Below are 19,666 nucleotides of genomic sequence, written 5' to 3' on the forward strand. Positions count from 1 at the left end.
GGAGCACTAGGAGCAGCTGCTGACTTAGGGGAGCGCAATAGGCTCGGAAATTATGCTCAAGACTATCAGAGGTCTAAATACATTTGACTTAATTGCAGGTTAATCTCTGATCTAAAAGAAAAAAGCTGAAACGAGAAAGAGAAGTAAAAAAATATATCGCGGGTATATTTTTGAGTAAATACGGTAGTCAAGTCAAGGCAGCTGTCGATCGAAAGAGCAGCGAACCTTGACTTCACTATGGTTTCAACGCCGCCAAAAAGCAGGGTCACTTTTAAAGCGCAAGTTTAGGCCTTCATAATACTTGTGGGTGGTTGTTTTTGCAGTTTATAACAATGAAGTCTCGAGATTCGCAGGCCCATAAAACTTGGGGCACACACTTTATTGATAGACGTTTTAGCGGATATACTAATTTTTGCTGGCATTTTACAGAAATTATACTTACTGGCTAAGTAAACTACCGGGTATAAGAGTGGGAGTGGAGAGAGGCTTTATGCCATCTGAAGTGTTGCGCTATGATTCATTTTCCATTAATTTTTAGAACCCATTATAAATTGAACCTACACTTACCATAGGCTTATTTCTTAAAAGTAGGTTCTGTGTTCCTTTTGCGCTCTATGTATTCTTATTACAAGAGGTCATAATATGCTCCAGTATCAAAGAAGAACCCTCAGCTATTTTCAAAAATAGGCTCATTTAGCGATGCAACACTTTGTTTTTTCATCTTCAAGTGATGAGCAAACAGATGTTGACATCTACTCTAACAGCGTCAGTGGCTGCTCCTGAACAACATTTTGACTGCTATTGAGCCTGTTACAAAAAGTCAAAGGCAGCCTCTATTACTGTTATCCTAGTAAGAAAACAAGGAAATCTTATTTAAAATATTTTTGTACTAAATAAACTAAACAAAAAAAGTACCAGTATACCTGCTGCCATCAACAAAGTCGCCTTCTGAAAGAAATATCCACAAAGCATATATCAACAGAGCATGCGCTGATCGTTTGTTTTGTTGCTATACGTGTGCTTAAGGGTGCGAGGAAAGATATACATATAGAGGTGCCATTTATAAGATGACAATTTTGTAGGTATACAAACAAATATTACAAAGTCGACGTACCTAAATGTGGAAGGAATCATGCAATCATGTACTCAACCTCAAAAATCGGAGTTCTTTTAGTGTCAGCAACACTTGGCTAAGACACAGAAACAGTAAATTCTAATCAATCGCAACACTTTCTCTCCTTTCAACCTATCCAAGTGTTTAAATATGCAGGTGCATCAACTGTAAGCAAGGAAATCGAATGGAAAACTGCTTCGACAGAGTAAACCCAATTGCAGGATCAAAATCCAAACCTTTCGATTGCTGGCAAGGGGCCTACCACTAGTCTGCATTGGGAGAGTCTTTCGGCAGATACAATTAGATCCTGTTCTTTGCGGTTTATACGTTCGCGTATTTTGAAGCAATCAATCGGATATATGTGACTACTTAATGTATTCCTTGCTCGAATACGATAATGTAATGCACTTTTTGTCAGGTAAATATGACAATACCTAATCAAAAGTACGCACAACAACGCAAAACATGTAGCGTATTAACCTTTTTCATTCATTTTTTAACTTAACGGATTCACAGCCTTAAAATAGAACCACCACTCGTGAAATGGAAATGAGCGTCTTATTACACAACAGCTCTTTTTGAAATTAATGCTTTTGGACAAATCAATGCCATGCGGTATCTACTGTGTTGTCGCTATAGCTCTCGCTAAAGTCATGTCGTGGGTAAGCACTACCCTTCCACCCTTATTGTTTACGCTTGCTTTTCAAGCAGCAATGGAAAAACAAAAACAATATGTGTTGCATGACTGCATCATCCAGAACATCACCCCAAACCTTTTGGAACATTGATACCATTCGTTTGTTCTTCCATTGTCCACAATTAAGATATTTCCTGTCTGATGTGATTGCCATTTTAACTCTTTGCAAGAACGCTTTACACCTTTTACATTTACATTAAGAAGCTAATCAAAACCTTACAAAAAAATTTAGATTAAATGTATCATGAAGATACCTTATTTTTCCTTTGACCAGGTATAGCACTCTGAAGAAAAAAAGAAAGGGTGTGGCCATTACATTCCTTGTCACATATAAGACACCCCAAAACTTCAGTTTGACGTACAGCACACTGATGTCGAGCTGAGGGCCCCAACCTTTGCGAGAGGCCGGATGATGGTGGGATAAAACATAATAAACAGCCTAAGCACGTATCAAAAGCTGCAGAAAAAAACAACAAAAACACTGAGGTTTTGCACATAATAAACAGCATAAAAACTGCAGAAAAAAAAACAATGAGGTTTTGCAGTAGTGCTAAGAAAACCTCGATTACTTTTTTGCAGTCAGTTACACGTGCATTAGCTATTCTAATAAGTTGTACAACTCCGCTATCAAGCCGCTCGTGAAAGTTGGTGGCGAAAACTCGCCTGGGTCGTTACCGGCCTACTAAAAGGGGAAGCCCACGGCGCTGCGACATGCTCAGCCATTCAAACGTCCAAGATTTTGTGCGCGACAAGACTAATGTATTCACGGGGAGTGACCCGTATTCCCTCTAGTAGAGTATTTGCGCTCGCCTTTGATTCATGATAACCAAGTCGCGACACAAGTACACAATAGCCAAGTACCCCCTCACTCTGAAAACCCTCGCAGCCAGTGAGCGCCGACGATGGCCCATGAAATCAATAATGCTTGTGTGTGATCAACACCCGCAACCTTTCGATCACGATTCAAGTAAACTGTCGCTGCACTTCTCTGGCATTTTCCGTTTGGCAGTTTCGTTTTTGTTTTGATCAAGTTTAGTGACTGGCGCATTTTCACCGTATGAGTCAAGCAGATATACCTAGGTATTTACTGCTTAAAATGTTCTCTACTCTTAATGTCGTTATGCATTGAATGGATGACCTCAAGTACCCACCTGCGTAAACGTTTGCACAACACCAAGGCGAAAATGCAGAAAGAGTTCTTTTTATTCACTTACCAAACGACCGAGGTCATATAGTCTTGAAATAAGAAACGATTTAATTTATAATATGGAAATCAAAGTATTCCTATTATGTAGCACTTGATTCTGATATTGATGTTTCTGGCAGATGAATGCCATGCCAGTATACTGTGACGAAGAAGACGACGACGCTGGGGCAGTGGGTGCCTGACCATCACGTGCCAAGCTCAGCGCGCACGGCCCGGCTTCCATAAAAATCCTTCTATCTCATTGAGTGGACGCATCATTGTCATTTGCTGCCGGCCGCATATCTTCGTAACAATATACTTTGTTTTACTACTAAGTTTACTCTTAATAAGGTCACATCGTTTGGAAGGATTGAATTGCGTTCCTATTGCCTTGGCTTTTCATGCTGCTATGAAAAGCATTACGAAATGCACACGACTGAGTCATGAAGCACATCGAGCCTTTCGGAGTATAAATAAAATACCTTTATTTTAGGATTGTCTATATTACATATTGCATGTCAAAGGTTTAAAATAACCCCCCCCCCCCCCCCCCCCCTAAAGAAGAAAAGGTACACTATCGGAAGCTCAGTCTTCGTCCAAAAGTAGCGTTGGCCAGATGCCAAAGTTTCATAGCTTGCCGAGTTCAAGAGTTTAATGTTTGGGAAATTTTCAATGAAAAAATGGCGGCCGACGATGCCCACGAATATACCTGGAGATTAATGGCCTCGGCTATCACATGTTACTTGGACTCAACTCAACATCACATGTTCCCACTGAAACCTTCAGAAAGTAATTTATAATTTTTAACTAAGAAAACGGTTAGTTCTGAAAACTTGACACCTGGTCCGGACCGTTCGTTACATTTGTGCGGAGTTAGCGATAAATATTTTATTTTTGTTGTGACAAAAACAACATTATTATAATTTTCCGGGTATATGCTGTAGTTACAGAATTCCTTGTGAAGATGCTTATCAGCCAGCACGTTGCTTACAACCATCAGCCAGGCTAAGAGGCCGACCAGATCACGGCTCAACCGTCATAAACAAATGGAGCTCCCCATTGGAAACAAACCCTTCGCTCTCAAGCTTATCCGGAGAGGACAAATAAGGATCGCCGAAGCTCAAGTTCCTCACCCCTTTGGGCTTCTCGAAGTTCTTCAACCCCGAATATTTACTCGCGTCCACCTTTATGGAGATCACATTCGTCTTGTCCTCGGGGTGAATGACCCCTACAGTGTACACTTTGCCGAAGGGCCATTCCACCTCCCCGTCGTCCTGCCCGCCGTGAAGCGTCAGAAAACACCCGAATCGGAGATGGTCGTCGTCCTTCCCAATGTCCGCGCACAGGCTCACCCTGTACCCAAACATATCCCGGACGGGTCCGAAAGCGTCCGCGTAGCCCTTCTTGATGGCCCGTCTCTTCAGGTCCTCCCAGAACGCGAAATACCAGTGGGACGTCTTGGGTCCGCAAAGGCCGGCGAAACTCTGGGACAACTTGTTGGTCGCTTCGACCGCCCTGTCGCCCTGCGCGCTCATCTGTCTGGCCAGCTGGTCCCTGCAGTCGGCCATCGCCTCGTGGAGCGTCCTCCTGTCCTCGGCAAAGCCTGTGGTGCAGAGCGCGCTGAGCTCGTTGATCTGTCCGGCCAGACTCATGGCCTGGACTTCGAGATGGCGCTCGCACTTTGCGTCTACTGCGCGGACGTCTTCGCAACAGCGGTTAAGGCTCGTCTGCAGGGACATCAGGTCCTCCGAGATTTTCGCCACCGCTTCCTTCACTTCGGAGCACGCCATTTCGACGCTGTTCATGCCGTGGGTGACCTGGACAGCTGTCTTTGTAGCTGTAAGCTCGCAGCTACGATCTTTCGCGTGCTGCACGATGTTGCGTCGAAGCACGGAACGGTGACACCGGGGGCAAGAGACCACGTGGAACGTGCACTCCTTGAAATGGTCCGAGAGGCTGTCTATAGTACCCACAAAGTCGCAGCCGTTCAGTGTGTTCCAACAGGCAACCTGGAGTGAAGCAGAAAGAAAGAACCAGGTATAAGTAGTAGAAATGCTCCCTAAGCGGGCCACGAGTACTTGGACTGAGATAGCCAGGTAAACTTGCAGTTTTATTTAAAGGGGCCCAGCAATCTATCGCGGCATTCTGTTGTCAGGGGTCACGTATATATAGTGCACACCAAATTTATTCGGGACGTGAGAAGTGTTTATTTTTCTCGTGGGGACGCTGTCATGGCGGCAAGCCAAGCAACGGTTTGTGACGTAGCACTCAACAAGCAGTTCCAAAGCGTTACGTCAAAGAGCCGTTGTTTAGCTTCCTCCAGGGAAGTGCTGCCATAAGCAAACACACAGTTTGCGTGTTACGTGTAAGTTTGGTGAGCACTAATAAGGTGCGCGCTGCTCAAGGTTCGAAGCTCAGGTAGCAAAGATAATTGCAAAACTATAGCGCAAACGACTATACTTCGTTTCAGCTTCGGTCCGAGCGCGGCCGATGTTATAAGCCGAAGGGCCAGTCAAACACTGCAAAAAGCGCAGCGTCATGGCGTGCTCTCTGCGCTTGAAAAGACTAGCCGTCGGAGGAGCACGCACAGAGAGACGGCGAATACCGGCTGGTCCTATCAACTGCAGAGGGCACGCCATGACGTTGTGCCTCTTTCGCAGTTTGATTGGCCATTCGGCTCATAACATCGGCCGCGCTCGGACCGAAGCTGAAACGAAATATAGGAAAAGAAGGAACAATGGGACAACTTTTTCACATATTGTTCCTTCCTGTCCCAGTCTTTTGCGCTAGAATTTTGTGATGAATAACCAACTAGCCCTACAGTTAATTTTAATTCGGAAAAAAAATGAGCCTACACGATTTACCCACCGTAATACGTCGGTGCGGTATCATAAGAAACACACAGAAACGTCATTTGCTTACGGAAGCGCCACGAAAAAAAAAAAAAAGAAAGAGAAACAAAAAGAAAAACAAATAGCCGCCTGCCCCTTCCCCCCCTTCCCCCCCCCCCCCCCTTATTTATCTTTTGTAAAAGTCCCGGCTCTTCCTTCATTCGATGACCGGTTCTGTTGGTGTTTTCCTTCCATCGGGAGTAATCTGATATTAGCGAAGTAGCCTCGACAGAACCGCGACGCTGCGGCTAATGGGCCTTCGCCCTCATCCTTGGCTGCTACAACGTTCACCAGTAACGACAAAAACCTGAGCTTTCCTTTTTGCATCTGTAAATTGACGCTAGCAATAGTTCCTCGGTTGGCTCGCTCGGAACCAAATGGATGGGTCACGTCCTGTTAAGGACCGTCTGAAAGTAAACGCTCTCCGTGCATGAGTAGAGTGGCACATGCAGATCACATGCAACGTGCGTTCGCATGACCCAGGCTTGGCTATGTTTTCATTCAAGAACATCCGAGATGAGAATTCTATTCTCATCTATGTGTTAGCAGGCACATACAGCTGGTGGCAGGTGAAGAACCCAGTAGATTCTCGATGCCTCTGTTAAGACGCAGCCGAAGCCAGAAGGCTAGGAGCGCGTACTTGTAGGTGGAGCTCGTACTCGGCCCTTAAGCCTGCCACCAACCCACAGGGTCCGGACTCACCTTGCGCTTTGCGAGGAAGCCATCAGAAACCTCGAATCGGATCAGGTCCTCCTCACAGAAGGACTCGTCGTCGAGCGGACACCTGCTTCCCAGTTGAAGGCAGGTGGCCTGGCACTCGGTGCACATAGTGTGAGCGCACGAGAGTCGGACCGCTTTCCTGGCCACGACACCGCACAGGGCGCACGCCCTCTGCGCCACAACGGGCTCATGAAACAGCGTGGGCCTCCAGTCCAGGGCATCCGAAAAACCGGACACGCACCGTAAATTCGCGAGGTCACCTCCTGCCATACCCGTCTCTGGTCGATTCTGCGAGAGGAGAGGCGGCCGGATGTGGCAACGGCGAACTATGACGTCTGCAAATGTGGGGTCCCTCGATTTCCTCCTGACGACGTCATACAAGTCTCACGCTGTTGCTTGCCGGGATCCTGGCGGTGGCGCCGCAGAGGCAGACACTTGTTCTGCTGCATGTGGCCCTGCTGCAGTCGGGCAGTTCACGGAAGCTTCAAGGGCCAGCTTGGGACGCTGCGATGGCAGCGACCCCTCGCGTCCGCTCGCCCCTTTCCGCCATCATTTCTGCCACCAACCGCCAGGATCGCGACAACCGAACCTAGGCCCCATTATCTCCTGGGCTCACCTAATCTCTCTGCCAAAAGAGGACAGGACACCCGGGGGACACCTCAGTTAATGAGATTCCCTTCCATCGCATAATTTTAGGTTGTTTTAGGATAATCTACGATAGGGTTTGCATAGTGCATGAAGCGACGTAATGTTGTCCGGGTGTAAATGAGCGCAGTGGTCCCTGCCTGCAGGAAGGTTTCGCCAACAAAGTGTGAGAAGCGTAGGGGACGGCACAGAGGGGGGGGGGGGGGGGGAGAGGAGGAGGAGGAGGAGGAGGGAGGAGGGGAGGGGGAGGGAATTGCGTTCAACCCCCCAAACCTTTCGGAAACTAAACAATTGGGAGGACTTCCTTCCCAACTTCCCCGGTCCTCTCAAACACTCCCGATGGTGCCCATAAACTCTGCCCCTCGCAGGAGAGTTTCTCAAACCCTGATCTTCACTTTAAAGGAGAAAAGCTAAATAAAAAACCTGAGTATATTCCTAACGAGCGAATAAGTAAAGTATACTAGACCTGTTATTCGTGTGAAATGATATTTTTGCCGGTAAAATGCTCGTTAAACTTTAGCCAAGTAGGAGCATTCTGGAGTAAAATAACAGTCCAAGCGGCTGCAAACATCTCGTTAGTCTAGTGAATGAAAGGTGAAATCTTTCATCCACTAGACCGACAAGATGAAATCTAGACTGACAAGATGATATCAGTATAAGAGATTCCTTGTTCTGAGCCTTTTCCTGGGAGTGCAGAAATAATATAAGAGCGAGCTCGCTTTCAGTAATTCGTGAATCGTCGTAAAAATGTAAGCTCTGACGCATACAATAGGTGTATAGACTCCAAAACAAAAGGTATGCGTCTATCGTTGGACAAAATTAAACGGCAGCAAAAAATATATATAATAAAGAATAATGTTGGTACTTTGATTGCAGCTTTCATTAGCCGGGCTCCTTCACGTTGCTATGAGATGGGATGGATATATCCTTTTTATAACAACCCGGTAGAAAAGAATATGTGGAGAATACTGTATCATAAGAATAACTGACCATTTCAGTACTACAACAATCGTGGCTGTGATCTCTGTATCGGTATGAACGATGCACGAGCAACAGGAATAAAGACGACGACGACGGCAGTTGATCTAATCCCATCCAAGTGTACGGACTGCTTTATCTGTCGTTCTTAACAGAACGATACATGGTGTCAGAAGTGGGATGTTAATCACTGCACATCATGACTGATCTTCCGCCGCCAGAAACGCTGAGGTTGGGAGAGCATGCCGCTGAAAACTGGAGGAAGTTCAAGCAGAGAATAGAGCTCTTTCTGTTGGCCACGGAACCCATCAAGCCTCGGACTCAGCAGCAAAAGGCCGCTATCTTCTTGCATATCGCGGGACAGGAGGCTATTGATGTCTTCAATACATTTGGACTACCACCCGAGGAAGCCACAAATTACGACAGTCTGGTAAGAAGATTTGAAGAGTACTGCCTCCCGAGATGTAATGAAACCTTTGAGCGTTACATATTTCGGACGTGCCAACAAGAGGAAGAAGAGCCATTTGAACAGTTCTACCGTGACATACAGCTGAAGGCGAGGACTTGCGGATTCGGCGAACTAACGGAGTCAATGCTGCGTGACCAGATTGTTTACGGAACGTCAAGTAGAAAGCTGCGAGAGAAGCTCCTGCGAAAGAAGGATTTAACCTTGGAAATGGCAGTCGAATGTTGCAAGGCTGAAGAAATAGCCGATATGCACAGTAAAGCATGGAGTGCCGCAACACCCGTCAAGGAGAAGAGGGAAGCAACGCTGGAGGTGGAACACGTTGAGAGAAACAAGCACGGAAGTAAGGTCGGGGGAAGGCTCGGTGTTAAGAGGAAGTGTGGCTTTTGCAACTATGTTCACCATCCTCGACAGTGCCCAGCTTATGGGAAGACGTGCTCGAAGTGCGCAAAAAAGAACCATTTTGCAGCTTGCTGTAAGACCAAGCCGACTGGTATCCACGAGGTCGAAGAAGCCAGTGAGGGAGACAGCGAATTTGATGCCCTCGAAATTCTAACAGCCAGCAGCTCGCGGCCCGAAGGCAGCCGTGACTGGACAATCACCACGTTGATAGAAGGAAAAAAAGTGGAGCTCAAGGTAGACACCGGTGCTCAGGCTAACCTACTTCCGCGCACATTGTTTCTGAAGATTAGAGCCAAACAACAGCCTAAACCAACCGCTGCAATTCTACGCAGCTATGGCGGTGGACTCATCCAACATCTGGGAAAGGTCCGGTTGTCCGTGTCCATCGGAAAAAAGCAAGGACTTATGGATTTCTTCATTGTCAAGAAAGGACGGCAGGCCATTATGGGCCTGAAGGCGTGCGAGTACTTTGACCTCATCAACAGGGTCAACACTGTGGGGCACGAAGACCAACTGCGTCGGAAAGTAGAAAGCGAGTTTCCATCTCTCTTTCGTGGTCTAGGATGCGCAAAGAGACCATACAAAATGGTTCTCCGTGAAAACTCTACCCCGGTGGTACAACCAGCTCGTAGGGTACCGCACGCACTCAGAGCGCCTCTCAAGGCAGAGCTGGATCGAATGGAGGAAGCCGGTGTCATCGTGAAAGCGCAAGAACCTTCAGACTGGGTGAGTCCTTTAGTGATAGTACGCAAAAAGAACAATAAGTTGAGGATATGCATGGATCCCCGTCATATAAATGAAGCACTCAAGAGAGAGCATTTTCAACTTCCGCGAAGAGAGGAAATTGAAGCGGACTTGGCGCACGCCGCGTATTTCAGCAGGCTTGACGCCAACAGCGGTTTTCATCAAATACCGCTAGATGACGGCACTTCTCGAATATGCACCTTTAGTACGCCTTTTGGGCGATACCGATTTTTACGACTACCTTTTGGACTCGCTTCAGCTCCAGAAGTGTTTCAGCGTACCATGAGCTACCTTCTGGATGGCCTTCCAGGCGTCCGGGTGTATATTGACGATGTCTTGATTTGGGGTGCAACACGAGCTGAACATGACCAACGCTTGCAGGGGGTGCTCACCGCCATACAAGCTGAAGGACTAACCCTAAACTTCGAAAAGTGTGTCTTTGGGGTAAAAGAAATCACCTATCTAGGGGATAAGATTAGTGCTGCTGGCATTGAGCCAAATCCAGATCTTGTAAAGTGTGTGGCAGCACTCCCTACTCCGTCAAGTAAAAAAGAAGTTCAGAGGTTGCTAGGGGCTGTCAACTACTTTGGCAAATACTTGCCTCATCTGTCAACGCAGACCGAGTCCCTGCGTAAACTCATTAGGCAGGACACTGTTTTTGAATGGTTGGGGGTGCACGAAAGTGAGTGGCGGCAGTTACGAAAAATGCTGACTGAAGCGCCGGTGTTGACAATTTTTGATCCCGCTAGGCCTACCAAGGTTTCAACAGATGCTTCTGCCTTTGCTCTGGGTGCTGCATTGTTCCAGCATGATGGACAAGATTGGAAAGTGGTGGCATATTCTTCAAGAGTGCTTACAGACACAGAGCGTAGATATGCCCAGATTGAGAAGGAGGCATTAGGAATTGTATTTGGGTGCGAGAAATTTAACGAGTTTGTGCTAGGAAGGAAAATATTAGTTGAAACCGACCATCAACCTTTAATCGCTCTTGCAAAGAAAAACTTGGGTGAATTGCCACCAAGGTTGCAAAGACTATTTCTTCGTTTGCTGAAGTTTGAATTTGATTTGCAGTTTGTCCCGGGAAAGAAGCTGGTGATCGCGGACACACTTTCTCGTATCTCTTGCGAGTCACAACTCGAAGAAAGCTCCACTGACGTTGAGATACATGCAAATGCGGTGCTTTCAACACTGGTAGGCAGCCGGACTTTGGGCAGCCTAAAGACCGCCACATCAAATGATCCGGTCCTGCAAGAAGCGATCAACTGTTTGGAAGCGGGAAAACCAATCCTAGGTGAGTTAAAGGCCGTCATGACAGAGCTTTCCGTGGTCAACGGAGTCTTGTTGAAAGGAAGCAAAGTGGTAATTCCTACGGCAATGCGCAAAGAAATACTTAAAAGAATACATCACGGTCACCTAGGTCTCAACAAGTGCAGAGCAAGGGCAAGAAGCCTTGTTTATTGGCCAGGAATGAATGCGGACATCACTGAACTAATCAGGCAATGTGAGACTTGCCAAGTCTTCGCGTACAGACAGCAAAATGAACCTTTGCATACACGTGAGGTACCGGAAAATCCTTGGGGCCGAGTTGGGGCAGATTTGTTCGAACTGGCTCGAAGACATTACCTAGTTGTTTATGATGCGTACTCCAATTTTCCGGAAGTGGAGGAGCTACAGGACGTAACTGCTAATGGCGTGATAGCCAAACTTTCTGCGATTTTTTCGCGTCATGGAATACCGTTAGAGGTCTGCACTGACGGAGGCCCACAGTTTTCTGCGAAAGAATTTAAAGACTTTGCTGTGCGGTATGACTTTATCCATACAGTGTCAAGCCCTCGGTATCCCCGCTCCAACGGCCTAGCGGAGAAGGGCGTCCAGGTGGTCAAGCGGCTGCTCCAAAAGGCGCAGGCTACCAGGGAGGATTTCTGGCTGGCTCTTCTCAGCTACCGCACGGCTCCGCTGGAGGGCGGTCGCTCACCATCAGAGCTTCTTATGGGTCGCGGAATTCGAACACTTGTGCCAGACTTCTCCAGTGAACCAGCACCGCCTGTACAAAAACATGCACAGAACCTTCAAAAAGGACGACATCTAGGACGGTTGCAGCCAGGAGACACTGTGCGGATTCTAAATAACGGAAAATGGGTCACAAAAGCCAGGGTGCAATCATACGTAGCCCCAAGGTCATACAGCGTGATCACAGAGGATGGCAGGACGTTCCGCCGCAACAGGCTACATCTCTTGAAAACATGTGAAAAATACGTTCAAGGAACAAATGACGATGACCATGACGAAGACTCAGAAGTGGAAGATGAGGGACTATCGGAATCACCTCGACCAGACAATACAGATGAGCACGAAGCTCGGACGCCGCATGAGTACGTCCAGCAAAATCAAAGGCTCAATGGGCGCACCTCAGGCACGTCACGCAGAACAAGACGACCTCCACGTAGACTAAGCTATGATGAAACATTTCAGCAGATTGCGTAGTTTTTTTTTTCCTTTTCTTTTGTTTTCTGTTTCCTTCCGTTCTTCCTTCTTTAATGTTTTTGTTTGTTTCTTTGCATCCTCATTTAAAAAAAAAAAAAAAAAAGAGCTGGAGAAAAGAGGATGTATCGGTATGAACGATGGACGAGCAACAGGAATAAAGACGACGACGACGGCAGTTGATCTAATCCCATCCAAGTGTACGGACTGCTTTATCTGTCGTTCTTAACAGAACGATACAATCTCCAGCTTCCGTCAGCCCTCAGGCGGCCGCGCTACAGTGGCTTGCCGCGCTCTGCCGCAGAGCGCCCCTAAACGGCGTATTTGCACATCGCGACGCTCGCACGTCCGCCGGACGACACACCACCCTTTTGTATACACACACTAACCGAGTTCTCTTCGGTGACCTGCCTTCTAGCATGAATATTTAACGGGTTATTGTGTACACTGTACACGGTTATTGCGGGATTCAGAGGTCGGGCTTCATTATGCCTGTGGGTCAGTCAGCATTATGAGGAGGCGAGTAAACACGTACCGGTGAAGGCTAATGATCCGTGAGCCCTGGCGAAACAGGGTCGGTAGAGTTGGTAGAGTTGCCAACCGCCGCGGCGGAAACCGGGTCCGCTCGTGGCGACCCTTGGAACGTCCGAGGGCTCTCCCGCTGCTTCACTGGTCAGCACACACCCCACGATTCATATGATACCACCGACTACGCGGAACGCACCGAAGAAGCAACCGCGGTGCAATGGAGGAAAATGACTCGACTGGAGAAATCGCCTTGAAAAACGGGCCGTCTAGGGATTTCGCCGAACGCATAGGGAGTTTCGAGGCGCTCTGTCGGCTCCATCCCCAGGTCGGTTTGCGAGCATAGGGAGTTTCTGGTGCCTCCGTAGGGACAAACGTTCCCTCGCGCACGTTTTATGGCGGGAAGCTTCGAAGACCTCTTTGGCTTTGCTCATGATCGAGCTTCTAAAACGGCCTGGCGAATTTGATTGTCGGAGGAAGAAGCGATGCTTTTGGTGTTTGAAATGTGTACGTATTGATGAGGTAACATATATCTAATTATAAAATGCACCTACGTATAGCTCAATTTTCTTAGTAATGCTCCGCGAATAGCCGGACTTTCTTTTCACTGCGGTTCTTTCTGCGAAAACGAGTATTTGTACCTAATGAATAAACGTGACTTCATGTTTTGCAAATGTTTGTGCTTGTCTTAGTTAAATAGAATGTTTAATGCGCACCATTGGAGAATAGTAAGTAGACTGCAAGTCCACGTAACTTGCACACACACACACACACACACACACACACACACACACACACACACACACACACACACACACACACACACACACAAAAGAAAAATGAAAGAAAAGAAAAAAGTTTAGTGACATATGTTCGAAAACCAGATGATGAAAACGATATTCCTTTTGCTCATCGTTTAAAGAAAAAGCTGAGATATTTTTATGTTTATAACGCGATCGTACAATGCTCCACAGTTTACATAATTTGCGAAACTCTTCTTCAGTAGCGCGTGGTGCGCAACAATAATACGTATTATTCTACAGAATCTCCAATAACTCCTTCCCTCGAACTGTACATCTGAATGTTCCTGTACTTATACGTCCAAACTCCATGAGTAATCGCTTTATCACCAGAAGTTGGAAGAAAAGTTCCGCAGCATGTTGAGTTTAATCACTTGCCCGCATAGTCACTCTCAGACGCAGTAACATATTAGTTCTGGAACTTGCTCACAAACCAAAAAATAAAAACGGCGAAAACAATTTTTTTTTTTTTAATGAGCGCGCACGATTTATTAAGAATGATTTGTGAGCAAAAAACTGCCACATGGAAGATTAAACGTTGACTGGCAGTAAAGAGAACAAAACAAATTCGGGGCGAGGGACGTACCGAGTTTGTTTTATTATTTCTTTTGCCAGTCAATGTTACTAACACGCTCTTCAGTTAATGTGAAGATTAAACATTTCTCCCCTTTCTTCACTTGCTGTTTCGCTCAAAAAATATAATTTTCTTTATTGAATAACTTGTGAAGCTAGGCGTTGCCTTAAAAGTACAACTGAAGTTTTTATGTTTTGTAACGATAAGTATAGAGTGCACCTGCTGCGGTGCCCAGCGGGAAGTAAGCAGCTCTACTCGGCAACCTGTTTTTGAGAATAAAGATTAACTCGGTTTAAGTTTGTCCATGTATGTCAGTCTCCCAACTTCTGCAGAAACATATACATCTGCCGGTGAAGCTTGCCGATCCGTGAGCTGACAGCGTGATGATTAGAGTCCTCGTAGAAGAACAACAGTAGTTAGCTCTCCCTCCCTCTTATGTGTACAGTACGTGTTTTGTGTATAACTTTTCTGTTGTCCGCAGTAATGCGGAACCGCAGGCCTAATGTGTGGGCCGACGACCTTTCTTTGATATCGCAGCCCCTCAGGGTTGAGTAAAAAGTATTATTATTATTATTAATGGTTTGGTTATTAAGCAGGGTATACCCAAATACCGCTGCACCTTTTGATCCGTCTGAAGACGGTAATTAGCGAACACCCCACGGCGCATCGCGACACAACAAACAGAATGACTACGGAACCCCTGGAACAGCCGCAACGGCAACCACAGCCCGGTAATCGAGCATGAAAGCCTATCCAATGAATATGTGACCAGCTCCATCAGCCGTGGGGATTTCCTGGGACTTCTAGGGACCTTTCTGCTTTTCAGTTGTCGTCATGTTCCTTTTCAGGAGGAGCTTCGTAGCTCCTGGGGACCAACCTTCCCCGCTGTTTTCTTGCGCAACGGGGATTCCGGTAAATAAAGGCGTTGTTTCAAAAATAGGCAACCGTGCCAAAAGCTGACACGCGCTTTTGTCTTTTCAAAACAAGCTGTACAACACAGTAGTATTTTGAGTTTTTACTCTCCATCCCAACTTCTCATTTCTTTGATTTGCTTTGCCTTCCTCTGAGGAGTCTTTGTCCTTCGTATGGTTTAGAGCGCAAAGGGAGGTGAGCTGGCAACGCCGACGAACGATAGCAGTTTGCTTTCTGTGCATTAAGGATTCAGAATTACAGAGTGCGAAGACAAAGCATATCAGACGCGAGTGTTTAGACAACGCGAGGTGCCTCTGTGAAATGGCGGCTAAGCTACAGGGTGAGCGCGGTTCGTTTTTCTTTTCGAAGAAAGCTGGAACTGAACTCCAGGGCGCAAGATTTGCAGGCAGCGTCGTTTCTCAAACAAGATCTTGAAAAAATAATGTACGCTGACGTTATTAATTACGTTTAAATAATTTTGAGTCCGTCCGAAAAATATAGCTCCAACCAAAACTCGAAAGGAAACCGGACGTCTAGAAACCAACTCCGTTTCCTCATCAAGGTTGACTGAAAGTACTCGAAGCAGCAGCAGTTCCTAACCTCTTCGTCTTCAAAAAAAGAAAAAAAAAACGAAGAAAAATTGTAAAAGAGGAAAACAAATCATGAGCCATTCCGCTTTGTCAAGGGGGATGACCAGCGAAGCTGTTTAGCACACAACACAGACCCACCCTGAAAAGCCGGAGGAAACTAGACACGCGCGACGGGACAGCCACCCCGGGAGAGCGGAAGGAAACTAGGCACGCAAGCGCTTGGAACGACGACAAAGAGAGGGCGGTGCGAGCGTAGACATGGCCGACGCGGGTCGGACAGCTCAAATCTTTGAGAAACCTTTATTATCTACCTGTGAGTCTACTGATCTTGAAACGGTGCTGATTGATAACTATTCGACTGAATACATATACCTGTTGCTAAATTACCCAAGCATCAAGGAGGATGCAGGGAATGGTGTTGCCACTGATCTCTATTGTAGTAGGCTGAATCGTGGTTCGGGAGCCCGTCGGTGTCGCCACCGGCGGCCATTGCTTGACACCAGGCAATACACGCAAGTCTATGGGAGAAACGCACAAAAGTAAGAATATACGCAAGTCTATGAGAGAAACGCACAAAAGTAAGAATATATTCTTACTTTTGTGCGTTTCTCCCATAGACTTGCGTGTATTACCTGGTGTCAAGCAATGGCCGCCGGTACAGCATGTATACGCTGTGCTCGGAGGCGAGTATTTTATAGTGTGCTGCGATCCTAATGTCGGGTGTTTGGAGTTCGAATCGGTATTTGTCAAACGTTCGAACTCCGATTAAAGAAATCAAACGTACCGGAGCACTTACGGCTGAGCTGGCAAGCTTGCTCTCGTAGTGGAGTAAACAAAGAAACTTGCCGGTCAATGAGACCGTCCTCGAGGAAGCCCAGAAGTTGACGAATGACCAAGAAGTTCCATCTCGACAGCGGGTTTCTGGGAGTGAGCGAATTCCGCGTAGCAAAGCCTTCGAGCTTGTCGTCTGCTAAACCCAACTCAACTTAACCGCCACCGACTCCGCGGTAACCCTAGGTAACTCTCGCCTCATTGAGCTGCACTACAGCGGAGTCACTCTCGACCACAAAATATTTATTTATAAGAACTGCGAGAAGCTGTCAGTTTTAATGTTTGTACGCAAGCTGTTTGACGGGCCTATTGAAAAACATCCAAACAGTTTCAGTGCCGACAACGACTTGGAAGCGGGGGAAACGGCACTTTTTCTCGTTCCTCCCATAGAATCCCATAGAGTCCCATGCATTGGCTGGTGTCAATCAATGGCCGCCGGTGGCGACACTCGGCCCTCGGTGACACTCGGTGACACTCGGTGTTGCATGTGCCGGCGTCTGCAGCAGTACCTGTGTTAAAGCAAAAGCCTAAAACAAATGGCATCTTGTATGCGCGTTCGTCAACGCCTTATTCTTGTTATTTGCTTGGAATCTTTTATAAACGAAAGGCGTGCGCGCACGGCGCGTGTGGCGCGCGCGGCGGTGCGAGCGTAAAGTTTTTGGACACGGACACGAACAATCCATGGAACCCTCGCCATAAACAGCTTCGCTGTAATAAAGAGATAAAATATACATAGGAGATGCTGCTGTTCCGTGGGCTTTTAGTCACTCTGAAGACGAAACCGAGTTTCGGAACGCCGGGTTTCCTTTCGAGTTTCGGTTGGAACTATATTTTTCAGACTTTGATACTCAACCAACCAGGAAGATCTCTGCCGAATATGTTTGCTTTCAAGTCATTTTGAACCTGTGCACTTTTTTGGCAAAGAAATACAACCTGCGGTTATTATACAGCGCACGCGCACTCCTCAGCCGGCATCCAAGAATATAGAAAAGCAGCGAGTCTTTGGGGAATGCCACAAGGACTATTAGGTAAAGAGGAGTTGCGCGTCTTCGGGAAGCGAGGCCATTTGTTTATAAATCGATAAAGATAATCTCGGAGAACGTTGCGAGGACATTTTGATAGGGGGATTCATGTAGCTTGCGGGAAAGAAAGAGAGCAGGAAACGAGAGGGACCCGGGATTGGAAGGACACCCTTCGTCTCCCTCCAGTGGCAGCGAGCAAGAGCGTCGCGTGGCGATCGAACGGCAGACCCTGCATGTGCGAGACGACGCTCTTGTTGGCTCTCGCCGGAGGGAGACGAGATTGGAAGCGTCGGCGCGCTGACGGTCCTTCTCCGACAATGGGAATTGCCGAGGGCAGAGCAGTGAGGGCGGGACCGCGCCGTCTGCGTGCAGGTACGAGCGACCCGTACGTCAAGTTCAAGCACGGCGGCCGGCAGGTGTACCGCAGCCGCACGGTGTCCCGCTCCCTGGACCCGTACTGGGACGAGTGTTTCTTCCTGCCCGTCCGGGACCTGTGGGACCCGCTGCTGGTCCGGGTCTTCGACTACGACTTCGGACTCCAGGACGACTTCATGGGCGCAGCGCTCGTCGAACTACACACTCTGGAACTGGACAGGTGCCTTCATTCGTTCCGCGTCGTCGCAAGAAGGTCGGCGTCACAACTCTCTATAGTATAGTGCGGAAAACGTGGTTTCGTTTCTCTCCGACCACCAAAAAAAGAGGCGGCATTCGCGAGAGGCGACCGTTTGATGCTGCCATTCTGGCAGGAATTCTCAATGAGAATGCCAGAAGAGAGCTTTGCTTGCCCCCCCCCCCCCTCCTCCTTGCTCCCCTCCTCCCTCCCCCCCCCCTTCCTTCACCCCCCCCCCCCCCCCCCCCCCTTCACCCCCGGCGTGAGACCTTCGATAACCCTTCGTCGTCCCGAGAGCCTCGAGCGCGCATCCAAAGCACGGCCATATCCTCCTCTACACTGACAAAGCCTGGCAGATCGCCACGAGAAGGGGCCGACGAAATAGAAAAAATGGAGCGGCAGACAACGGATGAGAGGAGAGCCACGTGACTGGCGCCCCGCTGCGGCGAGACGCCCAAACCCACTTCTCCCGAGCGTACAAGTATGTTTCGGGTCCTCACCGCTGCAAAAGCTGTGCGCTGACGTCCAGGTTCCCCGCGAAATGGCTCTTTGATGCTCTGTGCTACCAGATCCTCGCGATCCCAATCTGCAACCGGGCACTCTATGGCTCCGTCGTCGAACTACCAGGCTTTGCGAGTATAGAGGAGACTATGGCACGGGCGAAAGACAACGAGCACATGGGCGAGTCGGGCGTTCGGAAGGGAAGCGCTGCCTTTCTCACCTTGTCAGTGACGCGCCCGTCCCTTTATGCACGCCTGTCAGCGTCTCTTCACTCGCGCTAACAGAACGTCTGAAAGAACTCCGAAGTATTTGAAATATAATCGATGACGATTTCCAAGATTATTTTTTTCAAAGAAACCTTAGAGATGCAAAATGTGCTCACCTTTTTTTCTTCTCCATTTTTCTTTTCTGTTACGAGCTTTTCGTCTGTCCACCTGTCATGATTATGTCCGTCGTCTCAAGCAATGTCCAGAGGCGTTTATTTGGCGGTCGTCTGAGCTATGTCCCTGCTCCGGGGTCAGGCCGACGGACGTGCTGCTCAACTTGACGGAGTCCGGCAAGCCCGAAGACGTGAACGCCAAGGACTTGGGCTACATCGTGCTCACCGTCACCCTGTTACCGGCCACGGCCAAGGACGACGTCGAACAACAGGTGAGTACTTGGACCGGCCTGTTTACACTAACCCCCGGCTGCCTCGTGGACTGCCGAGCTGGAGCAGAACCGGAAGTTCACTGACTCCGCTGCATGCTGTGCCACCGGCAGGCGCAACCTCCGCACAAGGACGGTAGTGGAGCTCAGATCGGACGCCAGTTTTGCGGCGGTGTTCGGCGGCCACTAGGGTTACGGTCAGGGAGCGAGCGCACGAGTTCTCACGGGAGATTGCACGACACTTCCGCCCCCTTGCTGGTTACAATCGTTGTTTGCCAGTTCGCTTTATTTAAAATGGCAGGAAACGCCTTTTTCGGCCCTTCAGAAAC

The 19,666-nt window shown here is 48.0% G+C and overlaps 2 protein-coding genes across 3 annotated transcripts in view; one reads left to right on the top strand and one right to left on the bottom strand.

The window, feature by feature from the left end:
• LOC8051326 (multiple C2 and transmembrane domain-containing protein 1) overlaps positions 1-19,666 on the top strand; it is a 123,708-nt gene that overhangs the window by 23,458 nt on the left and 80,584 nt on the right. Inside the window, exons 5-6 of the mRNA XM_042289145.1 lie at positions 17,951-18,173; positions 19,211-19,340. Coding sequence (XP_042145079.1) covers positions 17,951-18,173; positions 19,211-19,340 — 353 coding nt within the window. The remainder of the gene's footprint in view (positions 1-17,950; positions 18,174-19,210; positions 19,341-19,666) is intronic.
• Positions 3,458-13,105, bottom strand: LOC120836013. Of its 2 annotated transcripts, none has more exons than XM_040208822.3 (3): positions 8,244-8,271; positions 6,591-6,896; positions 3,458-5,006 (listed from the first exon to the last, which is right to left on the bottom strand). In XM_040208822.3, the coding sequence occupies exons 1-3, from the start codon at positions 8,244-8,246 to the stop codon at positions 4,020-4,022; spliced, it is 1,296 nt and encodes a 431-aa protein (XP_040064756.3). In that variant the 5' UTR covers positions 8,247-8,271; the 3' UTR covers positions 3,458-4,019. The 2 variants fall into 2 exon arrangements, with proteins under 2 accessions (XP_040064756.3, XP_042144758.1); XM_042288824.1 differs by lacking the exon at positions 8,244-8,271 and adding an exon at positions 12,860-13,105 and having other exon boundaries at positions 3,464-5,006.

The sequence above is a fragment of the Ixodes scapularis genome, unplaced genomic scaffold (genome assembly GCF_016920785.2).
Source record: "Ixodes scapularis isolate PalLabHiFi unplaced genomic scaffold, ASM1692078v2 PGA_scaffold11__112_contigs__length_91849675, whole genome shotgun sequence".
Taxonomy (NCBI): Eukaryota; Metazoa; Arthropoda; class Arachnida; order Ixodida; family Ixodidae; genus Ixodes; species Ixodes scapularis.

Excerpts from the sequence above, each read along its gene's own strand:
- LOC120836013 (XM_040208822.3), bottom strand. Across the intron at positions 5,007-6,590 it reads GCTTCCTCGCAAAGCGCAAG|GTTGCCTGTTGGAACACACT; the intron begins GTGAGTCCGGAC and ends GCTTCACTCCAG.